The 13,178-nt window shown below is 41.1% G+C and overlaps 1 protein-coding gene across 5 annotated transcripts in view; it reads left to right on the forward strand.

The window, feature by feature from the left end:
• The window catches only part of SH3KBP1 (SH3 domain containing kinase binding protein 1), a 322,980-nt gene that overhangs the window by 116,406 nt on the left and 193,396 nt on the right, over positions 1-13,178 (forward strand). For all 5 annotated transcript variants that reach the window (XM_033112693.1, XM_033112681.1, XM_033112673.1 and 2 more), the window contains one exon: positions 1,464-1,587. In XM_033112693.1, coding sequence (XP_032968584.1) covers positions 1,464-1,587 — 124 coding nt within the window. The remainder of the gene's footprint in view (positions 1-1,463; positions 1,588-13,178) is intronic.

Below are 13,178 nucleotides of genomic sequence, written 5' to 3' on the forward strand. Positions count from 1 at the left end.
ATGCCATCTGCCTGTGAAGCTGCAGAAACCCTCAGCAACTGCTGTTCTAGCAGGTGCCAGGGCTGCTGAGGTGGGAGTCCGTGTGCAGACACATGCGTGCACACAGCTTTGTGCTGTGTTGGCCTGGGACGCCCGCTGAAGCTCTACCCAGCAAAGCGTCAGCCACAGTTGCTGGTTTCCGGTGGGGCTCTGGTGAGGGAGGGAGGGATGGAGGGCGGGCGAGGCTGTTGTTAACTGAGCCAGCAGTCCAGCATTTCGGGAATTGACTACGGTAACTCTGGTGTGTAGGAAGCTGTCATGCTGTGGCTATGTTTTGACAAGCTTTTGTTCTTTTCTTTTCGCCTCTGCCCAGGCTGAGTTGTGGTCCCCTGCCTAATTTACCATCTTCATGTTCATTCCATAGAAGGAGCCCCTCCCCATTTCTTGCTCCTTGCTCTTTCTAAAGAACATAGCTCTCCTCTTTGAGCCTTTCCTGCCACTCTGCCATATTTTGGGTCTAGCCTCTTAGCTTTCTTTTCCCCAAGTCATTGTGATCATGGATTCACACAAGCCCAGAAACCTCCCGCTCCAGACCTGTAGTTTGTGAGTTGCTATCATTTAGGGCTACTAATGCTTTTGAAAATAATTATATACATTATTAAGGTCATTCAAAATAATCATATCAGCCATCAGGTTTTAAAAATCTGTATCTTAATGGAACTTTGATATGAGACCAACTAGAGCAAACTTTTTCTGTAAAGGGCCGGGTATTTTAGGCTTTGATCTCTCTTCCAACTACTCAACTCTGCTGTGTAGCATCCAAGAAGCTGTGTAAAATACTTAAATGAATGAAGGTGGTTGTGTTGTAATGAAACTTTGTTTATAAAAACAGGTGGTAGGCAGGAGTTTGCTAACCCCTCACCTAGAATGATAATCTCTATTTCAGCTTTTTATCCTTATATATATATTTTGTCAAGAGTTAGAAAAGCCAGAGGAACTTGGTGACTGTAAATGAACTGAAATAATCTTTTTTTGGGTTTAGCATAATGTGAGCGCAATGGTGATTGGGAATATACTTCTCTAAATGCCTGTTGGGAAGGAAGGAAACCAGAACGCTGTTAAGGGGTGACTCTGCTTGGTCAAAGCCTGTTATTGTTCAGAAAGTAGACTAGACTGTCACGTAGAGCTGTGCAGTGGCCATTATGTATCCCTCATTCTTTTTATGGCCACTTCAAATGGCCATGGTCCCATAAAGTCACATCACATACTGGACATCATTTCATGGTATAGGACCAGGCACTTCTCTAATCAATTTAAGGAAAACAAACTACAAAAATATAGGAAGTGATGTTTTTAAAACATCATGTTATGTATACTTGGTTGAGGTCATTATAGTTGATTTCCAGAAAACTGAAGCATAAAATAGTCAAAGAGGCATTTTAAAATTTCAAACTACAATTTTGTTTTCCTTTTATTCCTCCCAGGAAATAAAGAAAGAGATGAAGAAAGACCCTCTCTCCAGCAAAGCTCCAGAAAAGCCCATGCACGAAGTGTCCAGTGGAAATGCTTTGCTGTCTTCTGAAACAATTCTAAGAACCAATAAGAGAGGTATGGAAAGAAGAAAGAGCCCACTCCCCACACACAAACCCAAACTGGAAACTTCTGGGTGAACTGTGTCAAATTTTAAATTGCTGAGAAATTGACTGGCATTTGCCCTTACGGTTTTTTTTTTTTCTAGTGTAAATTTTGGAGGCACACACATACACACACACACACACACACACACACACACACACACACACACCAGGTAACGATAATAACTATAATAAAGGGAACTAATAATATTTCTTGACAATGGGAAAGTAGACTAAATTTGTAAATGATTTTTCTAGGGCGTTAGCTTTTGCTTTCATGTCTACTTTTATGGATGGAAGGTACAGACTGAACTGAGCGTGTCTGGCCATGCGCTCTTTTTAAGGGCAGGCTTTATCAGGGTCTTTCTCTAACTGCTGTGCTCCCGAACACAGACCTTGTGTCTCTCTCAGCTCATACATCCATCTAACCAAGGGACCTGTAACTTCTCATTTCCCTCTTTTGAGACCTCAAGGCAGATTTTCAGCTATCAGCTTGTTTGAGTTTTGTTTTCTCTCATGTCTCCCTTTTGTGACATTGCTGCTTGAAATGATGGGAGAGAGAATATAAGATTGCAGAGAGGGCTTGACTCAATTTTAGACTGTGGTCACACTAGATTCCCTGGGTTTTTATCTACCTTCACCGTGGATCAACTAGGGCCACACCGAGTGTACCCGCAGTGGGTTAGCATAAGCTGCAGGCTTTTCACGGGCTTATTACTTCCTTGAAGAGAAATATAGAGCTGTTCAAAAGCAGGAGCAGGAAATGTATTAGCGAAGCGTTCCATTAAAAAGCAAAAAGAAGGCAAGTTTACATAACCACGGGGAAGAACAGCCAATCTTTCATAGAATTTAGACAGCGTAAGAATTTGTCCAATGAACTGTCCATTGATCATCGTGCTTGAGACATTAGCTTTGTGTCTCTCTTCCTTCCTGCTTCTTCCTCTACCCGCTCCAGCTGCCCTGGGTTACATTTCCTTTTTTTTGAATTACTCAGATTAAATATTGGCTGAAGGCCCACGCTGGTTAGCAGCTATAGGATATTTCTTTGTTTTCTTGTTTTTTTTCTTCTTATATTTTAAGTCCCATCCTACCAAGGCAGGGGATTTCCCATTTTAAGAATTAAGCATACTTTGCTATAAAATTCTAGTTGTCCCCAGAAGTGTCTCTTGCATTTCTTGCCAATACATTCCAGAACGCCTGAGGCCTGCCCTCATCAGATTTGGAGAGCTCGACTTCAGTCAGTCCTCCTGCATTTCTGCCTCCCTTGCCACACACAGCCCTCCGTTTCTCCCGAGGTTTCTTGGGCAGTGCGCTGAGGAATTGCACCAGGTGGTCAGAGAGGCAAGGCCTCTCTGCCAGCCCTGCTTTCGTAAAGTAAAGAAGAGAATTAAGGTAATTAATTACATTGAACAAGATAAGGGGTTAATTAAGTGAAGGAATTAAGATAATTATCTGGATGAGTTTGGTACAATTACCTGAGAACTTTAAATCAACGAAGGAATCGAACTTTTCAGATAGTTGTCGCTTTGCAACTAAAAATCTAGCCTTTGAGGTCCCCTATGGACTTTTTCATTAACCAAAAAATATCATTAAAAGGGGTGGCTTACTGACTTACATTCCTTTCTCAAGACTCCACCTAAAACCTGCAGCCTGATTCTGACCAACCCTTTATTTTATATAATGGATCTGCCAGTGGCTCTGAGACCGTAGCACATGGGGGCATTCTGTAACTATGAAACACATCACCAACCATCTTCATTCTGTCCCAGGCGTCACACTGACCCCCAAGTCACCTGGGCCCAACATAAATTTCCAACTGAAGGGAAGCATTGTGTATTTGTACCAGGGCCAGTGCCGTCTTTGGCCCTGCCCCCACCCGTCAAGACTAACAGGATCCTACTACTCCTTATACGAAAACAGCAAGCGGATTGATTGGCCTAGTCAGGCCAGATAAATAGTTCATTGTGCTGAGCTCAAAAGCTACATTTTTTCCCACCCCAAATCAATGAAAAACCACTTTTTTCCCCTTAAAACAAGGATCAGAGGCTAAATCTGTGGGACGATTCTAGTTACTTGTAAATACTTCCTTCCAACCAATTTTTCGAGTTTTATGAGTTATTGTAAATGACTGAAGTCTCCTCCCTCCCTTTGTTTCCAAGCTTTGTTCCTAGGAATCTCTTGGAGGTTTTTGTCTATTGCTGTTGTTATGGAGGAAAGTTAAGTTGCTTTCAGAGTTTAGTAACAGCCTGCTTTGATTTCTTACAGTATATGAGTCCACCTTGTGATTCAGCCTTGGACCCTATGAGAATTTAATAGAGTTCACACAAGTCCTTTTTCTTTATCAAAGATGAGATGATGATTTACTTTACTTGGGCCTTATCATTTGATACAGGCTTATTTAGCATTGGTTTAATAAAGATCACAGTCTATTTCTATGAGTCTGAAATTGAACCACTTCATTGGGTCCTGAACTTGAGATAGACAATTAAAGAAGTTTGCCCAATTGCGTCCAGTAAGGTTTTTGCCTTTGGGGACATGCCTCATTTTGCGGCAGTGGCTAATGCGGCGTAGTACCTCACAGTGTGGGATGAGCTCGCCCTCACCAGGCACCCGCATAAGGTCAAATGATACCCTGGCTTTGAAGGAAGCTATTCATAGCCTTGAGAAAGGCCAGGACCGTGGAAACATCACTTTGGGGACTGATTAGTTTCAGTTTTCAGCTTTAACCTTTGCAAATTTCTACAGAGTTGATTTAGGGAGGTACTGGAATGACTCCATGGGCTTTTCATTTGAGAAAAAGATGTGACTGAAATTGAGAGAGAGAGAGAGCACTTAGGTCCTCCAGATGGCTTGACAGCACCAGTTGCACATTCCAGTCACAGGACTGTAAGGGCAGTTGTGGCTGCCCCATCCCTGGCCACTTCTCTGGCCTTTACCTGAGTCCAAGTGAGGGAGCTTCCTGTTTAAAACAAGCCTTTCCCAAGGAGTAAGAAGTCATTTTTCATTTCAACTTGCAGCATTGATATTGTATATCCTAAAGTTATCCTAGACTCCAGAATGTTGACAGATTGCAGCTAGAAAATCGGAAAACTTTTCTTGGAGCCAAATGTCATTCTCATGAACCAGACAGAAAAGAGTTGTCTGTTTCCTTCTGAGAATGATTTATAAAATAATAAACATTTTATCATTAAACCTCTATAGGAGAATAATGGGCCCTTCTAAATTGGAACATTGCTATATGGAGGAATTTAAAAAACACACAAAAAACATTTAAACCTTGAGCTCAAGAGCAAAATTGAACAAATAGACATTTTAACAGTTAACAGCAAACATGCTAAATACATGCTTGAAAATGAGCAAGGAGGATTTTGTCCATTTGAATGTAGACTCTTTTCTACTTGAATTAAAATGAAATAAGAAAGGATTTAGTTTCAACCATAGGAGGGTTTCTGGACCAACTTGATCCATGCGATAGGTTGAGTCTCTAGGCCATATTCAGGACCTTGCTGGCCTATGTAAGGACCAGTTTCTATTTCAGGGTTCTAGTTTCCCAGTTTTTGCCTCTTTAGCAGATCCCACGGGGAAGCTACCTCTTGCTGAACCCCTCCTGCTGCCTGTAATTTTGGACACTGTTCCTTCCTCACTTTTGGGTGGATACTAATGAACGAACATCCAATAGCACATTATTTCCTGCGTGCCTGCTATGGGCCTGCCCCTGTGCTTAGTGTTGGGGCGGATAGAAAGACTAGAAAAACACCATCCAGTCCTGCCCACAAGCGGTTCCAGTCTGTTGTACCACTTGGGGAATGCTGAGAAAGTGCTGCACATTTCTTATATCTTTTTTCTGGCAAGATGGGGTTATGTCTCTTATTTACTTCTGTCATTCTGAATGTGAAGCCACTCCGTGGGTTTCTGGTTGGCTTTATATGTCCTTGTTTCTATTTCCAGTTTATCATGAATTCAGTATTTGGTAAGTCTCTATTATATTTTGCACATTTCTTATTCTTTGCTATTATTATTATTATTATTATTATTATTATGCTCTTCTGATATAAAATGTGTTTTATAATCATCTTTTTAAGTCGCTCTGCTGTATTGGCATTTGCCTTCTGAAAGATAAACTGCTTTTACCATCTTTATTTAAGGTTTGTTATGCATTTGCATTTTACTGCCCCTTCTAGAGATTAATGCTGCAAGATCTGATGGTTTAAATGATGTGATTTATAACAGCTCTAGCACTCATGCTCGGAGATGAGAGTCTAGTTGAGGTGGGGGAGGGTTGCTCTCTGAGTTGGTATGTGGATATGACTTTGTGGAACATTGCTCTGTAGGCTCACGTCTCGTGTGTTTTATCCTTCAGACAGGTTGAAGTCAAAAGTTTTCCTTAACAGAGGGTTCAACAGCTGCTCTGCCTCTGGTGACACACTGTTGCTTTAAAAGTTAGGATAGAAATTCTTCAGAGCTCATGTTGTGTGTGGATGGCTGACACACGCGTGCCCTTCAACATTAATATGGGCCTAGTGTTTGCCACACGGAAGGGCTCTTCATTTTGGTCTGCTGCCTGTAGCTGTCAGAAGAATTTTACCTAATGTTTATCTTTCTTTCCCTTACAGTTTCAGCGCTAGTCATTCCAGACCCTAAACACATTTGGCCATAGCGACTTTCTTCCCTTATTTCTGCTGAGGGGGAAACATTGTTTTCGAGCTTTCATATCTTTAGCATTTACTTAGCTACTCAGAATAATATTCTCGAGGTATCTGTTGGCTTGTTTGTTAGAACATGAGTGTGTGTGTGTGTGTGTGTGTGTGTGTGCATGCGCGCGCTTGCGCAAATGTGCCTATGCCAGCAGGGAACTCTTGTGCTGGCTGAGAGGGAGTGGCCTGGATTTTGACAGGCTGTTGGCTCTTTGTTTGAAACGAAACTGTAAACAAAGGATGGGAAAAGTATCTTTAATAAAGTAAATGTCAATGGTGCTTTGTTGTTTAAGGTAGATGTGAGATCTGGGGATTTGTTTATAGAAACAAGACTTTTTTCATTTCAAATTTCCTTTTGGAAAAACAAATGTGAATCACCCCCCAGTGAACTAGGTATCTGAAAGTGTAGAGTATTGGGTCAGATTTTTCTTCGAGTTGCCAAATCACCTGTCGATTTTATCTGAATTGCTGGCTTTTATGGGCAGATAGAAGAGTGAGAGGTAAGAGAAGGCATTAACTGTTTTGTGGAAGCTCTTGGCTATCAACTGAGTTGGTATTTCCCATGGGGAGATGAAAATAAAGATGGAAACCTGGAAGTGAATGCGAATGGATATAATATATACTCATTCAATAATATAAACGTCTGTGTGAACGTATCTATATATGAATTTATAGTCTTTTTTCCCCAGTGGGGCTTCAGTCTTGAAGGTTTGAGAGTAAAGGGACCATAGAGAGGTCATTTGAAGTAACTGATCCCTGGTTGCTTTTCTGTACAAGTTCTGTTGGGAGCCTGTGTAAGGACCAGTAATTGATGCTAGAGTATGTTGCCCTTGTTCATTTTATCTGAGTAGTTCTGTCTCTTGTACCTAAATAAATAATTTGGTTCAAATTATGGGTGCTGGTGAAATGGGTGGAAAAAGCCATTCTGGAGGGGTGTTGCTATTGTATATTTTCTATATATTTTTATGTGTGGGTCACTGACAAAATTGGTTTTTAGAATTTTCCTTCTATTACATTCATCAACTTCCAATCTCTGCATCCTGGTTCTAACGCATTAACACTAGAGTAATGACCGTCCTATAGAACAATCGTTGATTTTGACTTCCTCTGCACTCCTGCTGGGTTTCCATCCAAGTTCACCCAAAGTACAATCCACAAAGAGGTTTTCTGGTGGTGGCTCCACCTGGTGGCTCTTCTAGGAAATGCCTCCTCCTCCCCACCTTATATTTCCCCCTGGGGGAACCTTGTGCAAGACGCCTTTGGTTCTTCTGACTTAGTGTTCTCAGTTCATGCAATTCCATCTCACAGACCCACAGCTTTTCATATTACACATGTTGTCTTTTTTAAACCAAATTATTTGTTTGAAAAATTATCGAGGTAACATTGTTTAATAACATTATGTAAATTTCAGGTGTACATTATAATTCAGTATCTGCTCACCACCAAAAGTCTAGTTTCTTCCATTACCATATATTTGACTCCTTTAACCCAATTCATTTTCCTCCCAGCCCCCTTCCCCTCTGGTAACCACCATTCTGTTGTCTGTGTCTATGAGTTTTTGCTTTGTTAGGTCATTTGTTATTTTTTGTTTTATATTCCACATGTGAGTGAAATCATACAGTTTTTGTTTCTTTTCTGTCTTATTTCACGTAGCATGATACCTTCAAGATCCATCGATGTTGCTGCAAATAGTAATATTTGTCTTTCTAAATGGCTGAGTAATATTCCATTGTGTGTATATGCCATAGCATCTTTATTCATTCATGCAACAATGGACACTTAAGATTGTTTCCATGCGTTGACTATTGTAACACATATGTTCTCTTCAGCTCCTTCCCGTTCTCTTCTAATATTTGCTCATTGAACTCAAAGAATCTGTTTCCCCATCTTTGTTCCATTTGTTATACCTCCACAGACCAGGATCGTTGTTGATAAGCATAAAAAGGGACTCCTGCAGGTATGACTCTAGGTGTAGATACTAATTTGGACACAATGAGGAATTACAATAAAAATCCCCGTAGATAAGCCGAAGTCTCCTCCTTAATAGGTCCAAGTACTCCTAACTATGTAGTTATATGTGGATTTTCAGCTATGTGGGAGGTCGGCGCCTCTAACACCCCCTTGTTCAAGGGTCAACAGTACTTCTTCATTTCTTGTTGAACCCAGTTTTACTCAAAGGAGCAATATTTTATTACTGATGTTGTTTTCAGTTGTCAGCAGGTGGTGAGATAAAAAGCTAACTGACTTTGTTGGCTTAATTATCATTTGTCAGTTCTCCACAGGAAGCCCCTTCTTGCTTGGACGGCTGCTGCCCCCTCTGCCCCTTTGTGGGTATACCACCGAGCCTAAGTATTTTTGATAAATAAAAATGTTTCTTCTTTAATTTCATTGCTTTTGGGGTTTTGTTAGTTGATGGCATTGCAGATGTGCCTTGTCTTAGCTACACTGAGGGTTAATCTGGAAACTTAATCACCACTTATGACTTTGCTTCTATGGGCAAAAGCATTTAGGGCTCCACACACTGTGCCTAGTGCATAACCTCTTTGTAAATCTGACTTATTTTGTTTTTTTATATTGCTGGCATGAAGCCTTAGGTACCTTTCAAAAGTCAGAGAGTCCATGTAATTGGGAATGACTGAAGTTTTCTCATGGTACAGAGGAGTTTATGATTCACGTGGTGCAGAATGCTGGAATTGTACAAGCTCTATACAATATACCAGGCTCCCAGGACAGAACTGCATTCAACCACACTGCCCCATTGTATGCTGTGCTTATTTTCCCCAGTCCTGAGTTGGACCTCTGTGTGCCCAAAGTTGTCTGTAGAAGGCATGTTCTAAAAGGGATGTGATTGTATATTTTCATCTACTAGAGAGGAGACCGTGCAACAAGTGTGGCACACTCAGATAGAAACCAGGCCAGCGTGTCTCAATATGTGTTGCATGGAATTATAGTCCTGCAAAATATTCCACAAAAGAGGAATGGGGGGGGGAGAGAGAGAGAGAGAGAGAGAGAGAGAGAGAGAGAGAGAGAGAGAGAGAGAGAGGAGACAAAGAAGGCGAGAAAATTGGCTCTCTGGCCCAATAAATTTCAGCTACAGCTGCGCGCACTGACACCCTTTTAGGGACTGACAAGCACATGAGCATATTATGGGCTCCCAGGTGTACTATGGTAAGAAACCTGCTTGTCTTTGATCACCTAACCACATTTTATTGAATACTAGTTAGGACTCTGCTTTGGGATGTGCTGGGCTTTAAAATGCGGGGCAAGATGCTTTCTAGCATTCCTGAGACCATCTTCAGATTGTCGCTTGCACAGGGAATGTTAGGGTGAGTGAGCGCAGATGGTGGTACTGGCACTGCGAGAAATAACTGATGGTGCTTCCAAAGCCTGTGGCCACGGAAACACAAGTTTGATGATGCTAAGAGAACATTCCCTGAATCTAAAACTGGAAAGCAAGTCCTCTTGGTAGTTTTTCAAGTGACAAGCTGAAAAGGATTTCCCCCTTGATCGTTTCTTGGATCCTTGTGTCTAAGAGTTGCGTCGCTGGGCGGGGCTTTGGCAGGAAAAGTGACCTAGTGAGTGGCACGGGCAGGAGTACCTGGGACTTGGGTCAGGATGGAACCTGGGATTTCTGGGGCAAATTTCATCATGGTAACAAAGCAGCAGTCCCACATAGTCAAAGCAATCCCATTGCTTTCTCTGTCTGCTTCAACAGAGAGACGAGGAATCTTAGCTCTTTTTGATACCATAAAAACCCTGAATGTACATAAAGAAGAGATTTTGTTCACTCTCCTCCTGTTATTAGTGAAACAGGCTGCCGTTTTGAGTGCAGGTGATGAGCCCCCATGGGGGGTGTGAGCCTGCCATTTTAGAGTTCTGGGTCATACAATTCCTGAGGTCCCTGATGGTGGCTCAGCCTGTGGCCTGATGCCAGGACCCACTCATCAACATGCCAGGCAACAGGACATGGAGCCTCTGCCCGGCTCACCTGGAAGGACACCCCTCTGACCTGGGGGACTGACATGGGATCCTCCTTTCCAAATCGAGATCGTTGTGGGTAGAGAGCTAGTAGGTTAACTAGAGGTATCGTATTGGGACAACAGCTGTCTTCACTTGTAGAAAGCCCTGGAAAAGGGGCCTTCTGAATTATACCTACTGGTCTGTCATCACAGCCTGGTATCCCTGATGCCACCTGCAGCTTTAGCTTAGTCTTTGGACTCATGGCTTTTTGTTTTTGTGAGACCCTGGGACTGTTGTGGCCTGAACAACAAGGACATTTTATGGCACAGCTGCCTAACCCATGGTCAGGCTGATAGGGGTCTGCTGCAATGCCAGTGGGCCGCCCTATCGGTTCCCAGTCAGGAAGGGAAAAAGAGAACAGCCAGAAAGTTCCTGTGTGTGTGCATGCGTGAGGAAGCTCATTTGAGGAGACCTGGACTACTCATTTCACTTGTGTTTCTCTGGAGGCCTGAAAAGGCTCAGTAGCAGCAGAGCCTTGTTGCAAGAAGAATGGTGTTGGCAGATCCCAGACTCCACTTTTGTGGCACCCCCAAAGTTTCTGTGGGACTTGAGGCAAGTCTCACACTTGGTTTTTCCATCTTTAAAATAAGGAGACGACTCTGGTCAATTCCCTCCGGGAAATTGTGAGGACTAAAATGAGGAAGGAGAATAAGTTTGGGGGAAGAGGGTGGTCCTAGAATGAAGTAGGGAGGGGAGTCACTCACTGAACACAGTAGCAGTTGTTATCAAAAGTGGTAAACTGCTAGTAGGACCCCAGAGTGCTGAGAAGAAGGTACAGATTTATGTAAAATAATAATAAGGTGTTGTTTTAATGAAACAACCGGTGATCAGATGCACATGGAGCATTCTCTAGGGCAGACCATATGCTAAGCCATAAAAGAAGTCTCAATAAATGTAAAAGGATTAAAAGTATACAAAGTATGTTCTCCAAGCACAGAGGAATTAAATTTGAAAGCAGCAACAGAAGGAAATTTAGGAAATTCACAAATATATTGAAATCAAGCAACATACTCCTAAGTAACCAGTGGGTTAAAGAAGAATCCACAAGGGAAAGTTTGAAATACTCTGAAATGAGTGAAAATGAAAACACAACATTCAAAAATTTACCGCATGCAGCTAAAGCAGTGCTTAGAGTGAAATTTATAGCTGCAAGTGCCTATATTCAAAAAGAAAACATCTCAAATCAATACCCTAATTTTCTCTTTTTTTCAGCTTTATTGATATATAACTGATACATTACATTGTGTAAGCTTAAGGTGTACAGTGTGATGAATTGATACATGTATACGAGTATATTGTGTAATGATTACCACAATAAGGTGAATTAACACATCTTTCACCTCACATAATTACTAGTTGTTTTTAGTTGTGGTCCTGAGAAGATAAAAGATTTGTTTTTCTCTGTCTGACTTATTTCACTTAGCATAATGCCCTCAAGGTTCGTTTATGTTGTTGCAATGGCAGGATTTCCTTTTTTATGGCTGAGTAATATTCCTGTGTGTGTGTGTGTGTGTGTGTGTGTGTGTGTGCACGTGCGCGTCTGTGCCTGTGTGTGTGTCTGTGTGTATCACAATTTCTTTATCCATTCATCTGTTGATGGACACTTAAGTTATTCCTATTTATTGGCTATTGTAAATAATGCTGCAGTGAACATGGGCGTACAGCTATCTCTTTGAGATAGTGATTTCATTTCCTTTGGATATATATACTTAGAAGTGGGTTTGTCAGTAGCCTAAATTTTTGCCTTAAGAAAGTAGAAAAGGAAGGGCAGACTAAACTCAAAGCAAACAGAAAGAAGGAAATAATAAAGAGTAGAATGGAAATAAGAGAAATAGAGAATAGAAAAACAATACAGAAAATCAATGAAGCCAAAAGTTGGTTCTTTGAAATAGTCAACAAAATTGATAAACTTTAGCTACACTGATCGAGAAAAAAAGGAGAGAAGATATGAACTACTAATATGAGGAATTTAAAAAGGAACATCACTACTGATCTTAGAAAAATGAAAAGGATTGTAAGGGAATGCTATGAACAATGTATACACTGTTAGCGGGAATGTAAAACAGTGTATGCAGCTGCTTTGGAAAACAGTGCGGCGTTTCCTCAAACTGTTCAGAATAGAGTTACCATATGAACCAGCATTCCACACCCAAGAGAAATGAAAACATATGTCCACATACAAATTTGTACATGACTGTTCATAGCAATATGATTCATAATATCCAAAAATGGAAACAACCCAAATGTCCATCATCTGACGAATAGATGAACAAAATGTGGTTTATCCATACAATGGAGTATTATTTGACAATAAAAAGGAATGAAGTACCGATACATGCTACAACATGGGTGGGCCTTGAAAATATTAAGCTAAATGAAAGAAGCCAGACACAAAAGATCACGTATTGTATGATTCCATTTATTATGAAATGTCCAGAATATACAAATCCCTGGAGACAGAAAGTGATTAGCATTTGCCCAGAACTGGGTGTGGCAATGGAAAGGGACCACTAATGGGCATGAGGTTTCTTTTGGGGGTGATGGAAATGTTCTAGAATTAGATAGTTGTGATGATTGCATAATTCTGTCAATATATAAAATCCATTCATTGTAGACTTAAAATGGATGAATTTTATGGTATGTAAATTATCTCAATAAAGTTGTTTAAAAAAAAGATTACCAGGCAAATTGGTGTTAAAATGCAGTGTCTGGCTGTGTCTGTCTGTCTGTCTTGTTCTCTTTTACATCCCATACCACTACCTCCTCTCAGCTGAGGGACAAGATATGACATTCCATTTATTCAAGTCTTTAAAATTATATATTTCTCGGTGAAGCTTTATATTTTTCGTCA

Source organism: Rhinolophus ferrumequinum, chromosome X (genome assembly GCF_004115265.2).
Source record: "Rhinolophus ferrumequinum isolate MPI-CBG mRhiFer1 chromosome X, mRhiFer1_v1.p, whole genome shotgun sequence".
Classification (NCBI taxonomy): domain Eukaryota; kingdom Metazoa; phylum Chordata; class Mammalia; order Chiroptera; family Rhinolophidae; genus Rhinolophus; species Rhinolophus ferrumequinum.